The 22,315-nt window shown below is 42.0% G+C and overlaps 1 protein-coding gene across 2 annotated transcripts; it reads left to right on the top strand.

The window, feature by feature from the left end:
* Positions 1 to 25: 25 nt before the first annotated feature.
* On the top strand, positions 26 to 16,361 carry cnot6a (CCR4-NOT transcription complex, subunit 6a). 2 transcript variants are annotated; one of them, XM_086221417.1, is made up of 12 exons: positions 26 to 112; positions 1,184 to 1,305; positions 3,496 to 3,682; positions 4,826 to 4,911; positions 4,992 to 5,096; positions 5,416 to 5,484; positions 7,018 to 7,175; positions 7,588 to 7,742; positions 9,898 to 10,052; positions 11,659 to 11,892; positions 12,173 to 12,375; positions 13,190 to 16,361. In XM_086221417.1, the coding sequence occupies exons 2-12, from the start codon at positions 1,194 to 1,196 to the stop codon at positions 13,403 to 13,405; spliced, it is 1,680 nt and encodes a 559-aa protein (XP_086077543.1). In that variant the 5' UTR covers positions 26 to 112; positions 1,184 to 1,193; the 3' UTR covers positions 13,406 to 16,361. The 2 variants fall into 2 exon arrangements, with proteins under 2 accessions (XP_086077543.1, XP_086077544.1); XM_086221418.1 differs by having other exon boundaries at positions 28 to 98.
* Positions 16,362 to 22,315: the final 5,954 nt, after the last annotated feature.

Below are 22,315 nucleotides of genomic sequence, written 5' to 3'. Positions count from 1 at the left end.
AAAAAAAAAATTCCGTACAGTCGCCATGATACAGCAGCGGAAACGGTTGAGAAGTAGCTAGAAAACAAAAGAGAACACGCAGTCGTCCTCGCGATCTGGTATGCTCTTGCAGGTATAAATTAAAGTCTTTTTTATCAGATTGCTTCTATTTCCTCACATTTCACCGCAATCTTAATCAGATGCTGAAAAGCATATGGTGATTTTCAGAAGCACGACTTATTGGAATAGGAAGTCGGTCAGCTTCGAATAATTGGATCTGTTAGCTTTGAGCTAGCTGGCTAAGAGAGGCTAGGCTAAACAGCTTCCAATTCCTTGTAAATCCAGCATTGTTTGGGTTTGTGAGCTCGTTTGCTGACTGTTTATCTAAGTGACTGTGATTCCTCCTGTTGGTAAGCAGCTAGTGGTAGCTAACTATTGCGATGTTTCTTGGCCTAGTGTTAATGCGCGAGGCACTGCTTTGCTGTTATGTAAACAACATTTCTATCTTTTTAAATAACTTTGCGTGTCTGTGGCAAACTCAACGAGCAAAGCTATTGCTAATTTCCTAATATGACCAACTTCAAGTGTACATTTTCCGTCCTTCTTGTCAGCAACTGAGACGGCGATAACGTTAGCTTTGTAGCGTTTGTTATGTATAGTTTGGTGGCTAACAGCTACCTATGTAGGTTAAGCTAGGCTAATCAGCTAGCGACAATGAGAAGAGCGATCGGCTATCCTTGGCTAACTAGGTTTAAGTTTCTCCAGCTTAAAACAAAATTTGGCTGAATAAGTTGATATTAGGTTATCTTTTCAAATTTTTATTTACTATTAAATTCAAAATGTAATACATAATATGTAACTTAAGCGAAATCACAGCCTTAACAAGAAGGTGTTTAAAATTTAATTATACTGCATTAGAAAGGATCGACAGCAGTTTACTATTTCAAGCCTACCAAGATCTGAAAGTGTTTTTTTTTTTATCGGTATGGATCAGCTCTCCCATTTACTATTTATACCTGTGCGTGCTGATGTGGTTTCTTATTGCAAAATTTCCGTACAAAACAGACTTTATTTTACTGGGTACATCCCTAGCAGTCAGATTTTACAGACTGTTGTCTTTATTTGGGGGCTAAATTAGTTGAAATTGAAACTTTTTTGTTTGTTTGTTTTACATTTCACTCATACATTGAAATGATATGTGCAGTGTTATAGGAATGCCCAAGGAAAAATATGACCCGCCAGATCCCAGGCGGATGTACACAATTATGTCCAGTGAGGAAGCAGCCAACGGGAAGAAGTCATACTGGGCTGAGCTGGAAATCAGTGGTGAGTATTATCCAAGTGTTCTGGGCTGTCCAGGAACTTCATGCGAATTAGAATCATACCTTTTACTACCATTCATATCACAGCTCCCCACTACTCAAAAAGCAACGGGTCCACTGGTGTAGGACCACTCCTGTCAGTCTCATATAGGGTTTAAACTAATTATTAATTTCCTTATGGATTAATCGTGAACTTTTTTTTTATTGAATTACCATTAATTAGTGTATAAAATGAAAATCTCAAATGATGTAATTTGAATCAGTCTCGGAAAACATGAACATTTACTTCTTAGAGATGATGCTAATGCAACCTGGCAAATGAAAACCATCATCACTGCGATCAATGAGTTTGATGCAAATTTAATGCTAGTATTTAGTACCAAGTATTGCATAGGAAACGGTTGATGGACATGACAGAAATTTGAACAAGTTATTGCAAAAGTTTAATGGTTTTTTTTTATGCCATGACTTTTTTTATGCTTGGTTGTTTATTTATTTTTTAAGAGTAAATGCTCAAAAAATCAGACAGAAACTAAAGCAAATGTGGTCTTTACCTCTGGGGAGAATGCAAAATGTCTAGTACAGGTACGTAAAGGAACATGTCAACTTTTTATGTAATGTGCTTACTATCCATTCTTTTTTTTTTTTAAGTGCTTGATAAGCAGATAGTTACTGTGTGTGTGCGCGTGCACATGTGTGATTGAGAGAGGGAGAGAAAGAAACAGAGCTCCTGAACCCAAGCAGAAGGTCAACTTCTACTTAGCTTAGCTGCAGTGAATGCTAGCCGTGGGGCAGGAGAGAACCCATCACAAAAGTCATCAAATATACCTTTAATCCTCCAAAACGGCCTTTGCTTGCATTGATAGAATCAGGGCTGTACAAAAACGATGGACAGTGTCTTTGATTAAAATACACGTTTGTTTATTTATTTATATCAAATACATACCTGGAACAACATTGCCAGCCTCAGCCTCCTGTCATACAGTCAGCTTCCAAAGCCTGCAGTTCCTCCTCTGTGTATATTCTGGTTCAGATATATCGTGTCTTTGTTTGTCAGAAGTAATCCTCTTCATCCTCTCACAAAATTAGCCATGATTAGTAGCAGCAGTTGCTCCTCTAGTCATCAACAAATGTTTTTTTTTGTTTTTGATCGAAATTTCGATGGGTGCTTATGAGGTGCTGCGTCAGATCCCTGTGCATAGTAAGGAAAGTAGTAGTGGGTCTGAATCAGACTCTAATAACAACATCCTTCAAAAATAAATAAATTAAAAAAAACACATCACAAAGAGTGTTGAGCATAGTACAAAGTTTTATTAATGCCGGCAAAGAGCATTTTGGAGAGAAGAGTTTTTAATGACTTTTTGTAGACAGGTTGTTCTTGCGCCCCAACACTAGCTTTAATTGCAGCTAAGCTAACCAGCAGTCAGCTGGCTGGTGGGGGTTTTGAGCTTCTTAATACATGCAGAGAGAAGAGAGAGGTATCTATCTTGACTTGCACTAACAGCAATGGACAGTGTGCACATGTCCAAACCCCCCCCCCAAAAAAGTCACATTTTGAATTGTTCCTTTTTAATTGCTTCTCTTTACATTGTCTCCCACCAAAGGTTTATTCTCAATTCCTCTTAATTTTTCACTGATTGACAGCTCCTTTTTCTGTTTGTGACAACCATGCGCAGTGATGCTTTTGCTGCCATCCTTGTTACTGCATCACATTGCCCATTTATTCACTGTAAATCATTTGATGGTAACACACCTGATGTACATTTACTTTTTTTGCACCATATCTAAAGTTTGCCTAAAATTAACATGTCACTTAAATAGAAACGCAGTTCTGATTTAGAACTGTGCAGTGCCATTTTCAATGAATGTGACGTCTGCTTCTACAGTAGGTTCCAAAATATTGATTCTCACAAGAGTTGCAGCACTGTATTCCCCGACCTCAGCTTACTAACAAGGTTTCCTGCTGGTGCCAACATGGAGCAGTATAACATGTCCCCCCTTTTCATGAAAAGACATGTTGGGACCAGCAGGAAACCTTGTTAGTAAGCTGAGTTACAGATCAGATCATTAAAGCCATGTGGAGCCAACCCCACCAATGGTGAAAGATCTATTCCCAGGCTTTTTCTCTTAAGTGTGAAAGGTTGAATCCATGTTGTTTGCCTCTGTAACACAATTCCTCCACTTGTCACTGTAGGCCGAGTAAGGAGTCTCAGCACGGCCCTGTGGTCTCTCACCCACCTCACTGCCCTGCACCTCAGTGACAACTCATTGTCACGCATCCCGCCAGACATTGCCAAACTACACAACTTGGTGTACCTGGATCTCTCATCCAATAAGATCAGGAGCCTGCCGGCAGAGCTCGGCAACATGGTGTCTCTCAGGTGAGTGATTTTGATTTGCACTGTTATCCTGCTGTTGGCCGATTTTTCAGATTGAACAACAAATGCTTGGTTTAGAAAAGGAATACTTTCAGTCATTTTATCCAGTTATCCCTGTCTAGTTTTAACTGATGAAAAGTCACTACATTTTAACCAGCGTTTGATAGTCAATCTTACAGCTCCACGAACTTTGAAAATTTTCACTACTAACCACAGGCCACAGAACATTTAATTGGATTACAAAGTTAAATTCAGATTAAGAACATTGTTGTTGGTTAATTGCGCAACCAAGCCATGGGAACTAATCTTCATGTATTTAGCAAAGGTAAGACTTTGCAGCTTTGTCAGCAGGGGGAGCTTGAAATATCTGAGCTTTTTTCTCGTGGACATAAAGTCTAAACTGTACTTGTATGTATGGTGTTGCAGTCAAGCTTCTGACATGCTTGAAGAGTCCTAATCTGTGTGGATGCCCCTGCTCTACTGGAACACGAGCAAAGCTCTGCAAAAACATCTTTTTTTTAAATGAATTTTTATGAACAGATATTAGTAACACTGCCTCTGCTTCACACTCTGGTTCACCCACTGCACTGCTATGTTTACAGCTAACGCCATTGCTAACTTCATTATGTCACCAACACACACTCTCCTCACCAACATTGTGACTCAGGCGGAAACCCTGCTGTCTCCATATGCGACGAGTGTCTTTTTCATTGTGTTTGAAAGCCTCAGCAGACGGTAATTACCATGCATTTAGAACGTCTGCTAGCCCATCTCAATCATTGTAGTCTTACAGAATACAGATAAAACACATTATGTTTAGAATCATCTTTATTTATTTTTTTAGCTTGAAAGGTTATTGATGGACATTTTCCTCAATGAGTGAATAACCATTTATTCATCCTTAAAGGCATATTGTTTGCATCGATTTTTTTAATTTGAGCTTGGCACTCAAACCTGATACACATCAGTCCCTGTAACACTGGTACATTCAGTTATTCTTGTCTATTATAGATTCTTTTCTTTTTTTTGTCAATTCAATGTCATCTCCCACCTCTATTGATGAGTTAGATTTTTTTCAGAAGAAGCAAAGTCAGGTGTTTGTCTGGTGAGCTGTTTTCTGATCCTCTTCCTCCATGTCCTCCTCAGGGAACTGCTTTTAAATAACAACCAGTTGCGGGTTCTGCCATTTGAATTGGGGAAACTCTTTCAGTTACAAACACTGGGGTTGAAAGGTAAGTAGCTCATCAATAACTTTGAAATCCTGTTGCTTTCTTGTATAAGTAACCCCACTGCTATGCTTTTCCTTCACTAGGAAACCCACTTGCACAAGAAATTATGAGCCTCTACCAGGAACCTGATGGCACGCGGAGACTGCTCAACTACTTGTTAGACAATCTCGCAGGGGCTATCAAGCGCAGTGAGTCTCCCTTCTCCTTTCTATTTGGAGTAGCGTGTGATTGTTTCCCTTCATGCACGTACAGTATAAACAAATTTGACTGTATGTAACCTGTCAACATTCCTTTTCTTTCATTACTTAACCACGATTAAGGGAGCGCGGAAAACACCGCAGTTCCTCTCTCTAGTTTGGCCAGGTGGCAGTTAATTTCACTGGCTAAAAAATACAGTCGACAGCTGTGCATCATTTCAGTTGGCAAATAGTATTTTAGATATAGTTTAAGTCTTGCAGCTGAGTTTATGTCACCAACCATATTAAATCATGGTATCTCTTTGTCAAGTACCAACAGAGCAGCCCCCAGCCCGGTCATGGATCTCTCTCCAGGAACCAGACCGAACACGACCATCAGGTAAGAGCAACACGTGTGAGACTCAACTTTATACAGAAAGACACAACTCAGAGAGAAATTATTGCTGGAGTTGCTAACTGCAAAACTGTTTGTGGAAGCTATTTTAGTTTACTGGTGACAAACGTATGCATATTTATTGCGCCGTATTTTATTACAAGTCAAGGAGATCACACACCATCCATACTGACAACAAAATGACACCTCCTCCACAGTATATGTAAACTGTCAAAACACATAACCGCAGAAAGGAATAATACTTTTGAAACGAGGAATTTCAAGAAGGAGAAATATAAAGTATTCAAGGAAAAAAATAATGCTGGCAAAAAAAAATCTCAGGAGCGTAGGTATCATCAGAAGTAAATCTGCTGCAGCAAGAGAACATAATGGGGAAAATCAAACAGCATTTATTGAACCAAAGCTGATGTGAGTCTGGACTCATGAAGAGTAGTTGTGTTTTGTACAGAATCACGTGCCAAAATATTTTTTTCCTTCCACATTAGCCGTGTCAGCTTCGGCAATAAATTACAAATATAATATTGTACAATAAATTCTCTCTGCGCCTTGGTCGGGAGGCTGGGGAAACTACAAGAGCCGCTGTTGTATGCTGTCTCGCTCGAGTCTCTAACTCAAGTTCCTTAGGGAGGAGGGTTAAGGTTGTGAATCATGGCAACAGAATCGGTGTGGGTGGCCCTGTGTCCTAAAAAAAAAAAAAAAATACGATTGTAGACCCAGTCTCTCAGAATAGTCAACCATATAACATTATGCTACTGCAGCAGGGTGTTCACATTACTGCGTAATGATAGTGTAGCATAATTTGGCTAGTTAGCCACTTACTGGGATACTGATTTGTTTCTAGTTCACACCAACATGTACCCCTCTGGTCCCTGTTAACGTTCATCTCTCAAGGAAATGTTAAAAGGGCAGAGGTATTGTTGCTAAGAAGACTGGTATACTGGACTTCACTGCATGGGGCAGCTCAGATGGATTAGGTCACAGTGCACGGGATAAAGATGCTCATTCGTCTGTTCCAACATTCGTAATCGGGCACAGTGGTAAAAATGTCAAATCTGGCTGACTTTCTGTAGTCTGATCCCCACATTAAATGTGTCATCCAATTTGTTGTCCAACCTGACTCGCAGCTTATCAGCTTTCCATGTATTGCTTTTTCCCTCGCCTCCAAAGAGAAGGCCAGGCTTCTGATTGTTTACCACAGGCCATCTTCTTCCTGTTGTTAGCCATATATGTCAGCTCCTGTCTGATGCATGATGCAGTCACACAGATGCGTTCTTGCTGATAACAGACGTCCTTGCTGAAGTCTGAAGTAGAAACTGAGAGTGAGACCTTTTTAAGGCGCGTTATATCTGATTCTAATGTGGGGACATTGAAACAGTTTTCAAAAGCTCATAAATCTTTGCTTGGTTGCTAAAATATTAAATCAGTGGAAATAAAAACAAAACGGCAAAAAGTGAGATAACTAAGGATCGGAGCAGCTTCTTCAAGTCTGAAATATATCCTACTTTTTCCTTCTTTCAGCACTCTTCTCCGTGATGTGCTACAATGTGCTGTGTGATAAGTATGCCACGAGACAGCTATATGGCTACTGCCCCTCTTGGGCTCTAAACTGGGAGTACAGGAAGAAGTCCATCATGCAGGAGATCCTGGGCTGCAACGCAGATATCATCAGTCTGCAGGTGAGAGATGGTCATCTGTGCACATGTTCCTGCTCAAAGGAGCTGAGCTTTAAACTGGTCAACTAATATTCAAAATGTTTCTGTTGTAGAGAAAATCTCTTGAATACCGTAAATAGAAATGTTATTAAGCTTCTATTGTTTTCTAGGATTCATATCCATGGTCAGATAATTTTTTAAGAAATAAGCAAATATTCTGTTTTACAGATATTTGTCAACCTTTGTTTTGTATCTGCTCCGGTTGCATTAATTATGTAAATGTTTGAAAATGCATCTCTGCAAATTGTCTCAGACTCTTCTTCCTCTCGTATTACAAAACACAAACCAGCATTAAGTTTTTTTTGTACACAGGTCGATCGTATATGCGTGATATTCAACCCTCACCATCCTGACACATGCTTGTTGTGAATTACAGGAGGTTGAGACGGAGCAGTACTTCAATTTCTTCTTGCCAGAACTGAAAGAGCAGGGGTACGACGGGTTCTTCAGTCCAAAGTCACGAGCCAGGACCATGTCGGAGTCTGACCGCAAACATGTGGACGGATGTGCAATATTCTACAAGACAGAAAAGTACATTCACGCATTTTGATTTTTTAATATTCATCACCTTTAACCAGATATTCAACAATTTCTGTATGTAGATACCGGGTTTTCTAACCTTTTCTTAGTCAAACAAATACTTTGCTGCAAATGAAGAAAAGTTATAGATCTATATTTTGAAATATAATTTTGGTGTTTGTTTTTGAACCTGATTCACCATGACATAGAGACAGGTTAATATTACGTGGGATTTGGCTGCATTAATTCAGACATCCTGTTTTGATAAAAAGCTTAAGTATGGATTGTTGGGGCACCATAGAGAGCCAAATGCCTAGATTTGTGTAGGAGGAAATGTGTTAGGAGGGGGACCAGTCGAAGCTGTTGCATCCTGCATCAATGCCATCAATTTATTTTAAGTTGATGGTGTAAATGTGCGACACCAGCATCGCTCCCCTGGCATGTCACTCATGTTGAGTCACCCCCAGTCCTCCACGTCAGTGAGAGCGAAATATATTTGAAAGTAAAATGGTGCGGAGCAGTAATAATATATACTTTTTTTTAAAAATCTAAATGGTATGTGTTCATTGAATAAAATTAAATGTTTTCTAAAGACTTTATTCTGATCCTCGGAGTCACTAATCTCCTCTTCAGTAGCATTCTGGTCCTGTTCAGTTTGGCATTAACATGCACCCTGAGTGATCCGATCACAAGTGGACAGCTCTAAGTATGCGAGCACACACACACCTGGCATTACAATGTTCTCAACATGCACCTGGAGTGACCTAACTTCCCTGCTTTATATGCAAGCGTGCGGTCGTTGTAACCAGCAGTAGCAAGTGTTTCACAAGTTAATTGGAAGTCTTGCTAAAACAGAAATGCCTGAGGTGCTGTGGGAGCTGTGTAGCACATCTGCTTCAATGTAACCCTTGTAGAACTTTTTTTTTTTTTTTTAAGGCCAACCGAAATGGCAAATTATTTTCCTGCAACAGTTTTTGTGTATAAAGTACAAGCAGCACGTGTTTGTACATTACACAAACTGTGAAAGTAAGAGATTCACTCATTTCAATCGCTGACAATTAATTCATGGAAATGCCATCTTGTTTGGATGATCCGGCTGGATTATTTATATATTTATTTAGAAGTGCAAGAGGCGAGAGATCAGTTATGAAATTGCAGGGCATTGCTCATCTTATTAGGACCCACAACGTTGTGCCTGACCAGTGGGATGCAGCAATCTTCGGTTATTTAAAAATGACATCAAAGCAATGGACATCAACTCCATTTCCTCCATATGTTCCACACAAACCAGAACAGCCCAGATATTTTGGACACTTCTTGTTTATCTCTGAGCTTCTTGACATTTTCAGGCATGGAGCAATAATAATATCCCTTCTTTTTATGGATCGTAAATCAGCTTCTACTTTCAATAACCCAGAGCCGAATAGGCATGTGATCACATTTGTCTTCATGCTATTAGGGGGTTGCTCATATTCACAAAACTGACCTTAATAATAGAAACGAGGGGAAAAAGAAGCATGTTCTTCACGTCACTTCACCTCTATCGCCATAACAATGTGCAAAAAGGTCTTAGATTTGTAAGTCTTGTCAGTGTTGTTGTCATATGGTTGGACAGCATCAACGTTTGAGTGAGATGCAGAGTATTAGGAGCCAGTGGAAAAGTTTTGCCATGTACAAGCATTTAAAACGTCACGCAGCAATTTAAGATCATTTCTAGATAACAACTAAATCCCACACACTCTCTCGCTCTCTCTCTCTCTCCCGCTCTGGCGTTTTGTTTTGGTGCTTTCGAGCAGAGTAGCGTGACCCAAAATTGATAGCCTTTAAAGAGGTAAAGGCCTAGCGTGGAAATTACATTGCAGCTAATCCTCCTTACTGTGGCGCATATACATTTGACATATAGTATTGAGGTATGAAACATTTTATTTAAAAAAAAAACTTCAATTTTAATTATTTTAGGTTTTTTTCCCCTCCTTTTTAACAAAATGTCGCGGGACAGTTTGCTAAATGATTGTCGTCTTAAGTTTCGATATTGTAAAATTTGGCATGATTGCTTCTGCATATTCAGCAAAAACTTTTCATCAATGTTTTTTTGAATTCCAAGTAATGAGTCCAAAACGTGTCCCTCCCCTCATCTCTCTCGGCTTTGTTTTTGTTTCCCCCGCAGGTTCAGTGCGGTGCAGAAGCACACAGTGGAGTTCAACCAGCTGGCTATGGCTAACTCCGAGGGCTCAGAGGCTATGCTGAACAGGGTGATGACAAAGGACAACATCGGGGTAGCTGTACTGCTTGAGGTCCGCAAAGAGATGATGGAGTCCTCCTGTGAGTACAAGTCTAATTTGTGTTGGTCTCTCGAGCATCGCCACATTCACCGTTAGTGTGTTTTTTTATCTGATTGTCTGAGGATAATACTTCCAGATGTTTCCCCCACAGTGGTGCGTACACTGACTCCCACTGCAAACATTCTGAACACCCACTGCACCTCAAATGAATATTTTATGTACTACGTATGAAATTTAAGGCGTTCAATCACATATGTGTGTATTGTTATGTAAAATATGTTCTTTACTTTTCTTTTCTCTATATTTAATTCCATATTTATCTATTTTACACCAGGAAAACAGAGATGAGAGAAATGAAATTTCATTCCCATGTACGCTGTATGTGGAAATGACAACAAAGTATCTTGAATCAAACTGAAATGTTTGGCAGCTCTTAGGTCGGGTTTCCACTGGCTCACTTCGGCTTGGTACAGCTCAGTACATGTGCGTTTCCACTAGCACTGGGTATCACATCAGTGCGGGGGGACTCACCGGCCGAGAGTCCCCCGGCGTAATTTGTGCGCAACACAACAACAACAGTGGACGACATGGAGGCAGCGTTATGCCTGTTGCTTGGTCATTGGTTTTTGCTTGAACTGAAAGTAAGGGACGACAGACAGGCAAGGCTTCAAGCGGCGACACTCCCAAGAAAAGTATAAGACTTTACCAAGCGATCGACCAGTATTCCGCTGAGGCCAAGATGATAGGAAGTAGACGACGTGAGCGGGTAAGTTACCCAATCAGCGCCCCGCTATGTGTTTACGTCACATTTTAGTCCCCACTCGGCTCACTTGGAACTCCAGCAGAGCAAGGACCAAAATGGTAACGGTTAGTACCGTGTTGGGGTCAGTGGAAATGGGGCCAAACCGACCCGACCCAAGCCGAAGTGAGCCATTGGAAACGCACCCTAAGTGATTCTGGGCCAAACATGTCACTAGCTTTGGGGCTAACACTGCTCAGTTGAAGCAGCTTGTATGATAACGTAAGGGCTTGGGTCTTGAGGAGCTGTCACGTGTGTATGTACGTATCAGTATAAACATACAGGTTTGCTTATGGTTATTCATCCTTCGCGGTTTGATTTCAGAGCTGCTGTGTTTGAGCTTCGCAAATGCAGGAAAATGAAGCACGTGTGGACCTACCTCAACATGTGGTCAATTACAGAGCTTTGCTACTGCTCTTTGATTTAGAAAACAAGCGTGTTACTGTACTACATGTTTCTAGTAATGCTGCCACTCCCAAACACTGCACCGCTGTTCTCGAGCCTCATATCCATTATCACGCACACACTTTCTCTCGCACTTTGTCCCTCTTCAACTTCACATTCGCTAACACTGCAAGACTGATGAGATCTCTGATGTCTCCATACATGACTCAGAGTCGTTAAGCTGACCTGGTCTCTAGCTGCACTTGCTACCACGTCTTGGAATATTGTCATTATTATCCAGTATCTCCAGGGCCATTAGTGTTTTTTCCGTACCATAGAAAAACAAGCACGTTTTCAAGATTTTGTCTTCAAAATATTGATGGCACAAGTATTGTACTGTTCACTGTTATATTGTGTTTGTCTTCCTGTCAGCTCACTGTCTTTCTGTCTTTCATCCACCTAGCTGGAAAGTCATTGCACGGTATGGAGAAGCAGCTGCTCTTGGTAGCAAATGCCCACATGCACTGGGACCCAGAATACTCTGACGTCAAACTGGTCCAGACCATGATGTTTTTGTCAGAGGTGAAGAACATTGTGGACAAGGCTACGCGCAGCCTCAAGCTGTCCTCGGTCTCCGGTGAAACCAATGCCATTCCACTGGTGCTGTGCGCTGACCTCAACTCCTTACCTGATTCTGGTAAGCAGTGCTGATCGACCTGTGCTGTAACTGACCCCAAATAAACTGTATAGTAATACTATCAAGATGCAACAACAGTAGGGTGGTATTACAGTACCCATGTCAAAGTATTTTGATTATGTCTCATAATCATCATCTCCATTTTGTTCTAAAAGCAGCCTGTAGATCTGGTTCATGATGTGCAGTGCAACTGTGGCGTTCAGTAAACCACTCCAGATTTTGCTAGTTCTGATGACGCAACCTCTCCTCTCCTCTCCTCTCCTCTCGTCTCTCTGTCCAGGCGTAGTGGAGTACCTGAGCACTGGCGGAGTGGACTGCACCCACAAGGACTTCAAGGAGCTTCGCTATAGCGACAGCCTGACCAAATTCAACTGTAACGGCAAGAACAGCACGTCCAATGGCAGGATTACCCACGGCTTCAAGCTGAAAAGCGCTTATGAGAACGGCCTGATGCCTTACACCAACTACACCTTCGACTTCAAGGTAATTTGGCAGCCCAAATAATAGAGAAGTGCATTTAAAACAAAATTCTATTTATTATTTGTTCACTTGGAATCACCAAAGACGACTGCATACATGGATACCTGTGGTAGCCCCTCTAATGACTACTCAGTCAGTCACCTGACCTAGTCACCAGTCACCAACGCAGGTTATTTCTCGGAACTCTGAACCAGAAATTACAATACCAGAAACTTTGTGTTTCTTTGTTGCAAGAGAACACCTCTGAGGTGCAATACCTCCACCTTCTGGTGGTAGTAATGCATTCCTACCCATGACCAGCAAAACATGCATGTTACATATGTATTTTAAGACTAGTCAATAGTTAACCCATCCCTAAGACAGATGTGTTATTTCAAATGGGTGTGTAATGAGGATGCTGTTGAACGGTCAGATTGCTGATGCAGAGTCAGGCATTCCTAAAGAGGCAAAGGCCATTTTGTAGCTTGCTGCATCACACTTGAGCGGGACTCATCGAAGTATGCATCCAGAACAAGTTTACATCGGGCTGTTCATTCATTCAAAGATCAACAAAGAACATCTGAACCTAGGACATGAGAATCGCTGATCCAAACAAGTGTAAGCTGCACCAATGTATATTTAATAATCAAGAAAAACGAACACACACAGACAATCCTCATGAAGATGTGTACATCAAGTCTGTTCAGGATTAAACACAGAAGGTCAGTGTCGAAGTTGAGATGAAAACTCCCCTCAGCTCCAGAGCGTCAGTGATGTCTAGCATTGATCGGCTCTTGCGCACGTATCTGTAGAAGTGACTCTCGTCTTTTCTCTCCAGGGTGTCATCGACTACATTTTCTACTCCAAGCCTCACCTGAACGTGCTGGGTATCTTGGGCCCCCTGGACCCTCACTGGCTTGTAGAGAACAATGTCAGCGGCTGCCCACATCCCCACATCCCCTCCGACCACTTCTCTCTCTTCGCCCAGCTGGAGCTGCTCCTGCCCAACGTGCCCCCCCAGGTCAACGGTCTCCATCTGCCTGCACGCAGGTAGTGAGTCCCCGCCACACCACCAGAGGGAGCTGGAACCACAGCCTCTCTCTCTCTCTCTCTCTCTCTCAACACCTGCTCCCTCCCACTACCAGCTCTTCCCTCCGTCACATCGGAGGAGGAAGACAAAAACACAACCTGTAAAATATTCGTACAGTGAGGTCTGGCCGACAGGGATTTCGTATAATGTTATAGATATTCTATATTTTTCTTTTTTCTTTCTCTGTTTTTCTTTTTTGTTCTTTTTTTATCTGCTTGATTCAGTCCAGTATGTGTGTCATATTTTGTGTTTTGGACTCCCCCTTTCCTCCTCAAATCCACCCACTTTGCTTCTGTCTACTGGCATTAGACGGGATGGTAGCTTGTTCAGATTCAGGACTCTGGTTTAAGAGACAGAGGAAACTTGGCTCCATAGCTGATGGTCTGCCTGTCTGTCCTGTATTATTCTAAAACCAGCAAAGACAGCAGACGTGTCAGTCTCAGACCTCCATCATTTTGGCACGTGCTTGTTTTCTCGAACTCTCTGGGCGGCCATAGTTCTTCTTCAGTCTTTGTAGGATACACACATTTATCAATGTGGTTGTACGAGCGCAGCCTTAGCTGGTAGTTAGGCGTCCCTGGAGGCGGATGTCGGGCAGCTCATATGAGGTGAGATTTCCTGCTGTCATTCTGTGGTGCTGAGGCCTTTTCATGTGGTCATGGCCTCCTGTGGTGCTACAAAGATAGTCTACACCTCTGACCCTGGCCCAGGTGCATTAGCTACCGAACCCACAGATGCCTCGAGAACCAGACGTCCCGGCACTGCATCGCCCCATTTCACGTGGGTAGTATCAATCTGTGAAAGAGAGGAAGGATGTTTGTGAGAAACTGAGCGCTACCATCCTATTCACAAACTGTTTCACCCCCAGCTTGTGTAGTTGTTGGGCTAGTCTTGTGCTTAGGAGCTTATATGGGCCATATATACCCCCTTTTTTTTGGGCTAGGGGCATGGGATTCAGGCTGATGGGCAAAGGGATTTGGGGCTTTCACAAATCTTTCCTTCATTGCTTTTAGGCAGAGAGAGCGAGTAATGGAAGGGTAAAACCAGCATTCCTCTCACTGTCTGGAGTTGACACAGAGCTCCATACATGCAAACTGACACACACACACACTCATGCACGTACACGCGCACACACACACACACACACACACGTAATTTGCAGGCAGATCTGTAGCACTGTCTCTTGAGGCCAGTAGTGACTTTCCCCAGCCATAAATTCCATACACGAAAGCAGTGGGTTTTTTTCACAAGTGTTTGTACAGAATAGAACTCTAGACTCAGTCTTTACATGATTGTATATGAACCACAAAAGACCTGTTTTCTGGCGTTTTTTGTACTAAGAGTAAATTATGATCAGATTTGAGGAAAAAAAAAGATTGTATTGTAAACTATGGCTAAATTTTTATCCAGTTAATGTTAAGATGAATTGATATTACCAGCTTGTACAAAAGACGTAAGAAGAGGTTGTTCAAGGCGTCCCGTCACTACTTTGCACTCCCCAGAGATGAACTTAAATTAGTGTTTCAGTATCGTTTGATTCCCACCTCCACCACCAACTCACTCCGTCGTCGATTTAGCTTGCTGGCATATTGCTGCAACTGTAAATAGACATGAAGTCAACTCCACCTGTTGCTGTTCGCCCATTTAACGAAAGCCATCGATCCATATTGCTGCCATCGGTTCAGACGAAAGGACACAAACATGAGTCGCATCTGACAACACACACACATACACACACACACACACACACGTGTGACCGCAACAACCCGTACCAACCCCACTTGTACAACAATAACATCGTGCCTCACTGTAGCAGTTGTCGTTGTCTTGCACTATTTACATTCGACGTACGCCTGAACAACCTTTTCTCCTTTTATTTTTAAATACTGTTGAGACATTTGTGAAGATTTTATGTCCTTTTTTTTTTTTTTTGTTAATGTTGATTTCCTTTTTTATGAGCTGTGACAATGTAACAATGTGTATATCCTTCCTATTCACTGAGCTCTCTAGTAATCAGGTATGTTTTCTCCCCCCCTCCAGAACTTGTCCCCTTCCTGTAGGAACATGAGTCTTTTATCGTTAGCGATCCACTCTCGCGGATTGTTTTTGTACCCTCATTATACCTTAGCACAGCTCAACGCCCAGCCCCACCCAAACACACCAGTTTTAGCCCCGAGCTGCTTCCCCCAACCATATATGATTTTAACCCCCCCCCCACTTACACACACACACACACACACACAAACACACACACACCAGGCCTCGCCACTGCTCCACCAGACTACCCTTTATTTACTCGAGCTGTGTCTTTTTAAATCCCTTTGTGCAACCACTTTGTATAGTTCTTACCCTTGTCACTGCAGCTATAGTGCCATCTGTGGACCCCTGCCCCCCCCTCCCCCACCCCACCTCTATATTGGAAAAGGTGGACTTTGTTCTTCTTTCCTTCCTTTTTTTTTTTAAATTTTCCCTCTTTTTTGGGGGTGAAGAACAAAGAACGAGGGGCGGTGAGCTTCGCTGTTTCTCTTTCTCTTAACTTTTGATTCAAGTAGTTTCACCTCAGAGGTGAACTCAGCTGAGCTTTTACACGACAGAGAGCGAGCACTTAGCGGATCCACCCCCACACACACACACACACACACCCTGTACTTTCACCATTCACCCCCTTTTTTTAAACCAATCCAGGGAAGCAAGTAAATAGGAAGTTTGAATTTATTCAGATCAAGGTGTCCCCCCTCCCCCTATTTGTTTGCTTCATGTTTTTTTTAAACTTTGTTTTCCGATGGGAACCAATGTGTCCAGTTTGACTTTTCTTTTTTTTTTTTCCTGAATGGCATTAGTATTGTAGTAGATTTAAAAGGCTAGCTTTTTTTGTAAAGTGTGAATAAAAGATGTATCTCATGTTTCCTTTCTAAAAAGATATTGAATTGTGTTGTTGATGTATAAATCATGAATTCTATGATGGTATTATGTTTGCTACATACATGTTTTTACTTTTGACTCAATAAGCCCCTGACACCCCCCCCCCCCTTCACCACCACCACCACCTCCTCCCTGTATGCCTCCCATCCAGTCACAAATCAAATCCTCCGTAGTAATCATGAGTTCTTGTCTTTGGCGGGGTTGAATGTTCCTGATATGTGATGCCTACGTAGAATGAAGGACTGAGGGCGTGTCGACGGGGGTGCCTGCATCGTCGGTGTGGTCGTTCAAATGTTCAAAACAGGGATATTCAAACTTTGCGTTGTTACATTTCAGCTTTATTTTTGGATGTTGCCTGGCACTAGCTGGAGAGTGCTAGTGCCCCGTAGGTTAGGGCAGCAGAGCTGTCTTTACTCGTGGCTAAAGGACACTGGTGTGTGTGTGTGTGTGTGTGTGTGTGTGTGTGTGTGTGTGTGCGTGCGTGCGTGCGCGTGTGTGTGCGTGCGTGCGTGTGTGGGGGTGTGTTTAAGCTAATGATGTGCCGCTGGTCATTAGACTGGTCCTGTGATGACTGAGTACTACTAGTCCATCTCACCATGTTCTTGTGCGTCACAGTGGTTTAAATCTGTTAGATAGCTACTTATTGATAGTCACTGATTAAAATCTCTTCAGTTGTTGACCACCCCCCCGCCCCCCAAAATCACCCTTCTGATTGGATTCAAAACAAAAGAAAAAAACCTGGCGAATCACAGAGCAGAGTTGTGTCACGCTGTGAAAGCCTCAGCGAGTGATCGCGTCCTTTTACTTACCACTGTCGCTTTTGTGTTTCATTGTTGGCTTGTTTAGGCGTAGAGTGACACCCCCCTTCTCCCTCCCTCCACTCCTGGCTGCATCCTTTTGTAAACGATGCACACCAAAGCGGCTTGTAGTTGAATCGTAGAGCGATTTCTTCTTCTTCTACTTCACCGATCGTTACCATTTCCTGCCAAAATCAGTCGTCATGAAATGTAGGGCTGTAAGGAAAGCAAAGGTACTTTGGTCCTTTTCCTTCAATCACATTAGCACATCCTTCTTTTCTTTTTTTTTTGGTGAGTTTCTTGACCTTTTATATGTATCGTCCACACACACACACACACACACACACACACACATACAAAAAAAACAACAAAAAAACTTGGCAATAATTCTCAAACATTCACAGATCTTCAGAATTTTTAAATATTTTATCTGGGGAAAAAATGTAGCTTTTTCATCTTTAAAACTGTGGTTGTTGTTTTTTTTTTTGTCTTTTTAACCTCCCAGCTTCAACTTTTTTTTTCTTTTTTTTTGGGCTCTTTATGATCCATCTTGTATATTTGCTCACACCCCCCACCCCCACCCTACCCACCCTTCCTTTCCCCCCTGCCAATCTAGTGGTAGTTGTTCAATGATCAGGATTGTCTCTCTGTAATCAGCTAAGTACATTTTATTGATCTGTCACTGTGTTTATGCACTGGACCAACTATTGTTTACCATTCATGAAAATACCAGCAAAAAAAAAAGGAAAAAAAAAAAGATTTAATGACGAAACACTTGCACAATGTTGTAGAATGTCCATTAACCCAGATGAGAAATCAAGGCAGCTGTTTTCAAATCAACACATACTGTTTTAAAAAGAAACTGAATGGTAAACAATGCTTTCTGTTGTACCCCCTTAGCCGTCCTCTCGATTCTCTTTGGACTAGTTTTGTACTTTAATTTTTTCCATTGACTACAGGTTCTGCTTGGTTCCTTTACACCTACCTATGTATTTTCCTACTTCTTGTTGAAAATAAATTCTATATTATCTGTTTCAAGCTGTGTCACCTCTTATTCTTTGCAATGAATATTGGAAAAAAAATAAATGCTATATCTGTTCTTCTCTTGCCTTCTTTCGCCCCCCCCTTAAAATATTAAATTCTTTCCAGTCTTCCCTGCTTGGTTTGAGTCCAGTGACGTTGGCTTTTTTTTTTTTAACCTCCTGTATTTTAAAGAGTGAGTTCCAACACTTTGCTGGTTGTGTCTCTGAAGTCTTCAGCATCTGCATTTCTGCGGGTGTCAAGTGAAAATACAAACCCGTCAACCCTTAGTAGCCCATTTTAGCCGCACCAGTCCCTCGAACTTGCTTCTGTAGTGTCCTGTAGCACCGAACCATTAGAAACACCGCAGGAGCTGTTTGCTAGCTGAACCTGACCTTTGATTCTCCTCTAGGATGACAAATGAAAAGAGGATTTCTCACTTGAGACCAATAAGATTTCACATTTCATATCTAAAACAGCTGGAGGATGATGTGCTGGGTGTGTTATCACTTGTGGACACAAGGTGGAGCCAAAGACACACCTCTGAACTTGGTTCATTGAGGGATAATGACAGGTCTAGCTGGGCTTCTCACATCAGCTGGAGACACGTTGGAGAACACTCAGAACCCAGAGGTGCAATTGTGCTGTATGACTTTATAAAATACGAGAGGATGAAACGGTTTATAATAGTTGTATTGAGTGTGAAAGTTACACAAATGTTGATATCCCAGTGATGGTAATGAGTTATCCTCCAGAAACATGCTGGATGCATCGTATTTTACAAATGATTTGGCTGATGATAAAAAACAACTTTAATCGAATAGAACATTTTGTTCATACTGACAAACAAACCTAATCCTTCCGCTTATCCTGTTAAAGGTTGCGGGGGGGGGGGGGGGCACTGGAGCCTATCCCAGCAGGCACCATTCACACTCACAGCCACACCTGCAGTCAATTTAGAGTATCAATCAGCCTCGTCCTCTCTTGATGTCTTTGGACTGTGGGAGGAAGCTGGAGAACCAGAGAGAACCCACACAGGAACAGGGAGAACATGGAGACTCACACAGAAATATCCCTGCTGGAGCCAGGACTCGAACCTGGAACCTTCTTGCTGTGAGGCGACAGTGCTGACCACTGCACCACCGTGCTCAAACCTAAATATGACAAATTTAAATGAATATTTTTTTCGTAATTTAAAATGGAAATGTGATGGAAAACCTCCTTGCTAGTCTTGATTTTTTTTTGTGACCAAATCTACTGGTCCGGATGTACAGTTGTTATCATGCATCCCTGATTTATAGAACCTGAGATGATTAGTGGCGGAGTCATACAATTAAGCAAATTTAAGGGTTCGTTAGCTAGTTAGTTTGATTTACCAGTACTCAGACCAGGGATTATTTCACTGGGTTATTTTGAATTTTAACAAATTAAACAGGAGTCAGTACTCTGTAGTACTGACTGATGTTGTTTGTTTGTTCTTCGGGGATAGCACACAGTCAAAAGTATCTACAGCAGAGTAAGCTAAAAGCTAATTTGCAACTGTCATCCTTGGGCAGGAAGACAAAAACACACGTAACATCAAGCACAGTAACCAGTAGTAGGAGTAGTTGTAACTAGCCAATTCAAACCCTATTTGTAAGAGCCCATTGTCACCGTCTTTCGTCTTAGTTTTGTATTTTTGTTGAAATAAATGTTTTTTTGGTACCGTCGGGGCTAGCTAGCTGCAATGGGACAGTACTGATGCTAGCTAATGAGGCCGGGTGTGCAGTCTGACAGGAGAAGCAAACACACAGTGGAACTGTTTTTTTTTAGTCAAACTACCTCAGTGAGCATTCATCCGCCTGGATGAAAGAAGATGAGAAGGATGCAGAACCCTAATTCATCACTCGCCCTCATGAGTTCTTCATGAGGGCGAGTGATGAGAATTAGAGGAGTTTCTTTTTTGTAATTTTTCATGTTGAAAATAAAATCAAAATGTCTGTAATTTAGCCAAAATGGTTTTTAAGACTTCGATTTATTCTCCAGGTGCAAAATTAAAAATATGTTCCTATTTTTTCCTATGTCTTGAGCTCATATTCTTCCATCGCCAAAATGTTGGTGTCTTCCATGAAAGCATTTGTCTTTTTTCTCCATTTCATTATTGTGTGTGAGATATTCATGCGGAGGGTTTGAATTGTGTGTTTTCTAGTTTGTTTTTTTTGACTGACTTAGCAGCTTGAGCGCTCGTTGTGACTCGAGGAAAGTTTTCACCCGGCAAACTAAGTCTTGTCGCTTTCCATCTTGCCGGACTCGCCGCAGTGCCGATGGAAATGAGCGTTGACTCGACACACTGACGAACATTTCCTTCTCGCTTGTGTGTGCAGGTACTCTGGAAAGATGGAGTGCAGCTGTTTCTGTGAACTTAGGAGCAGTTAACAGACCTGCAGGGGTGTGAACCACCACTTCTGGCTGCTCAAAATGATAAACATCTAAACAACTCTATACTTAGAGATGTTCATTTATATTCTTGCAACAGAACTTGTGCAAAATTATAATCAGTACACATAAATGTGACTGCAATCCAATCTTAATTCGGGGAGTTTAAATAAGAGTTTGGAAACTGGAGGGGGAAATCAAAGGTGGTCTGGGACTTATTTTGTCCTCCTACGGTTCTGAACTATTTTCTTGTTTTAAATGGAATGTCTCCCTGGAGAAGCTGTCCAAATTATATGTGTGTGTGTGTGTGTGTGATAGGACGCTGGACAGAATGAGGGGGTTTGCTGTTTGTTTCAAGACACACACAGACACAGACACACACACATTCCGCTCTCCTTCACCGCAGTGTTGGCCGACTATCTGTCTTGTGTTGACGTGGCAGCATGGTTGCAAAGCCTACTGAGTCCTTTGCAGATGTAGCCTCTCTCTCTCTCTTTCTCTCTCTCTCCTCTGTTGTTTCTGCTTGTTTTCATCCTTCCTCCACTACTTAACCCCCCCCCCTTTTAAAAAAAAAATCTTTTTCCCTCTGCAATGTGGGACTAGTAGGCCAGCTGCCTGTGTGATGTTCAGCCAACAGCACAACACACTCAGAAGACTTCTTTTGGTTCCATGCTTGTGAATTCAAGTTGTAAAGACTAAGAAATGAACCTGTGAAATATAGCTGTGTGTATTTGAGTGTTTCCGTCTGTGTGTGTGTGTGTATGTGTGTGTGTGTGTGTTATTGAAGTTGGCCCTGCCACACCAGATTCAAAGCCAAAGCAGCAGGCCGGTTCAATTCCCAGGAATTGATATTTCCTGAGGGTTTCCCGTAGAAATCAAGAGAACCGAACCTTCACTGAACCGTAGCTGTTACGATGGCGGGATGGACACCTGAGCGTGTGATGGTGCGTGCATGTGTGTGCGTTTTATTACTGCTGTTAAACCCGGGGGGTGTGGTTTTGTCCCATTAGAGAAAGGTGAGACCCTGACGTTTTGCGTGCGTGCACGCGTGTGTGTGTGTGTGCGTGCGTGCGTGCGTGCGTGTGTGTGTCAGCAGGGTGGTCAGGTGGCATCCTGACCAGATGTAAAAGGCTTTTAACTGGCGTCACCTGTTGTGAGTGTGCGGGGAGTTCGTGCACCAGATGAGCTGTGAGCTGTAAACTAACTTGGTGATGGTGCAGCACCCCTGGAAACAATTAAAATTGTTTGTTTGTTTGTTTGAGGAGGGTGACATCTCTTGTTGGGTTTAAAATTGTTCTGGATGTGTACGTGTGTTGATACGTTCCATCTGGTCTTAATTTCGTCAACGAACACTTGACTAAAGATGTTTATTCACTACCCTTTCGCATGCTGTTAACCACAAGGAAGAATAGGCTAAATAAGAATAGTACAATACCATGGAAGAAATAGACGGTTTTACACTTTTGAGAGGAAAATGATATTAAACCTCTCCTTTTTCTGTCATAATTCAACTTGTGAATATTGTGGGAGAGCTCCAAGTATGAAACTACTGTAAGCGAACAAATATACGGCGGTGTCTTGCAGTCCTGCGAGTTAACAATTATTTTACAAAATTTCTTGACATGAGACTAAAACTGATATGCGTTGTTGTCAAAAGACTAAAAGTAAATTAAAAGCAGCTGCCCATAAAAACGAAGACACACAAAAGCATCGAAGCTTC

This window comes from Aulostomus chinensis, chromosome 13 (assembly GCF_037954235.1).
Source record: "Aulostomus chinensis isolate RoL2024-O1b breed Wild chromosome 13, RoL_Achi_v1.0, whole genome shotgun sequence".
Taxonomy (NCBI): domain Eukaryota; kingdom Metazoa; phylum Chordata; class Actinopteri; order Syngnathiformes; family Aulostomidae; genus Aulostomus; species Aulostomus chinensis.
The sequence above is the reverse complement of the archived record's forward strand: the minus strand, read 5'-3'. Positions and strand labels throughout refer to the sequence as shown.

Bases quoted from the DNA above. Each gene is read 5' to 3' on its own strand.
- cnot6a (XM_086221417.1), top strand. From the start codon at position 1,194: ATGCCCAAGGAAAAATATGACCCGCCAGATCCCAGGCGGATGTACACA. The intron at 5,485-7,017 runs GTAAGAGCAACA...TCCTTCTTTCAG, and splicing joins AGACCGAACACGACCATCAG to CACTCTTCTCCGTGATGTGC. The intron at 12,376-13,189 runs GTAATTTGGCAG...TTTTCTCTCCAG, and splicing joins ACTACACCTTCGACTTCAAG to GGTGTCATCGACTACATTTT.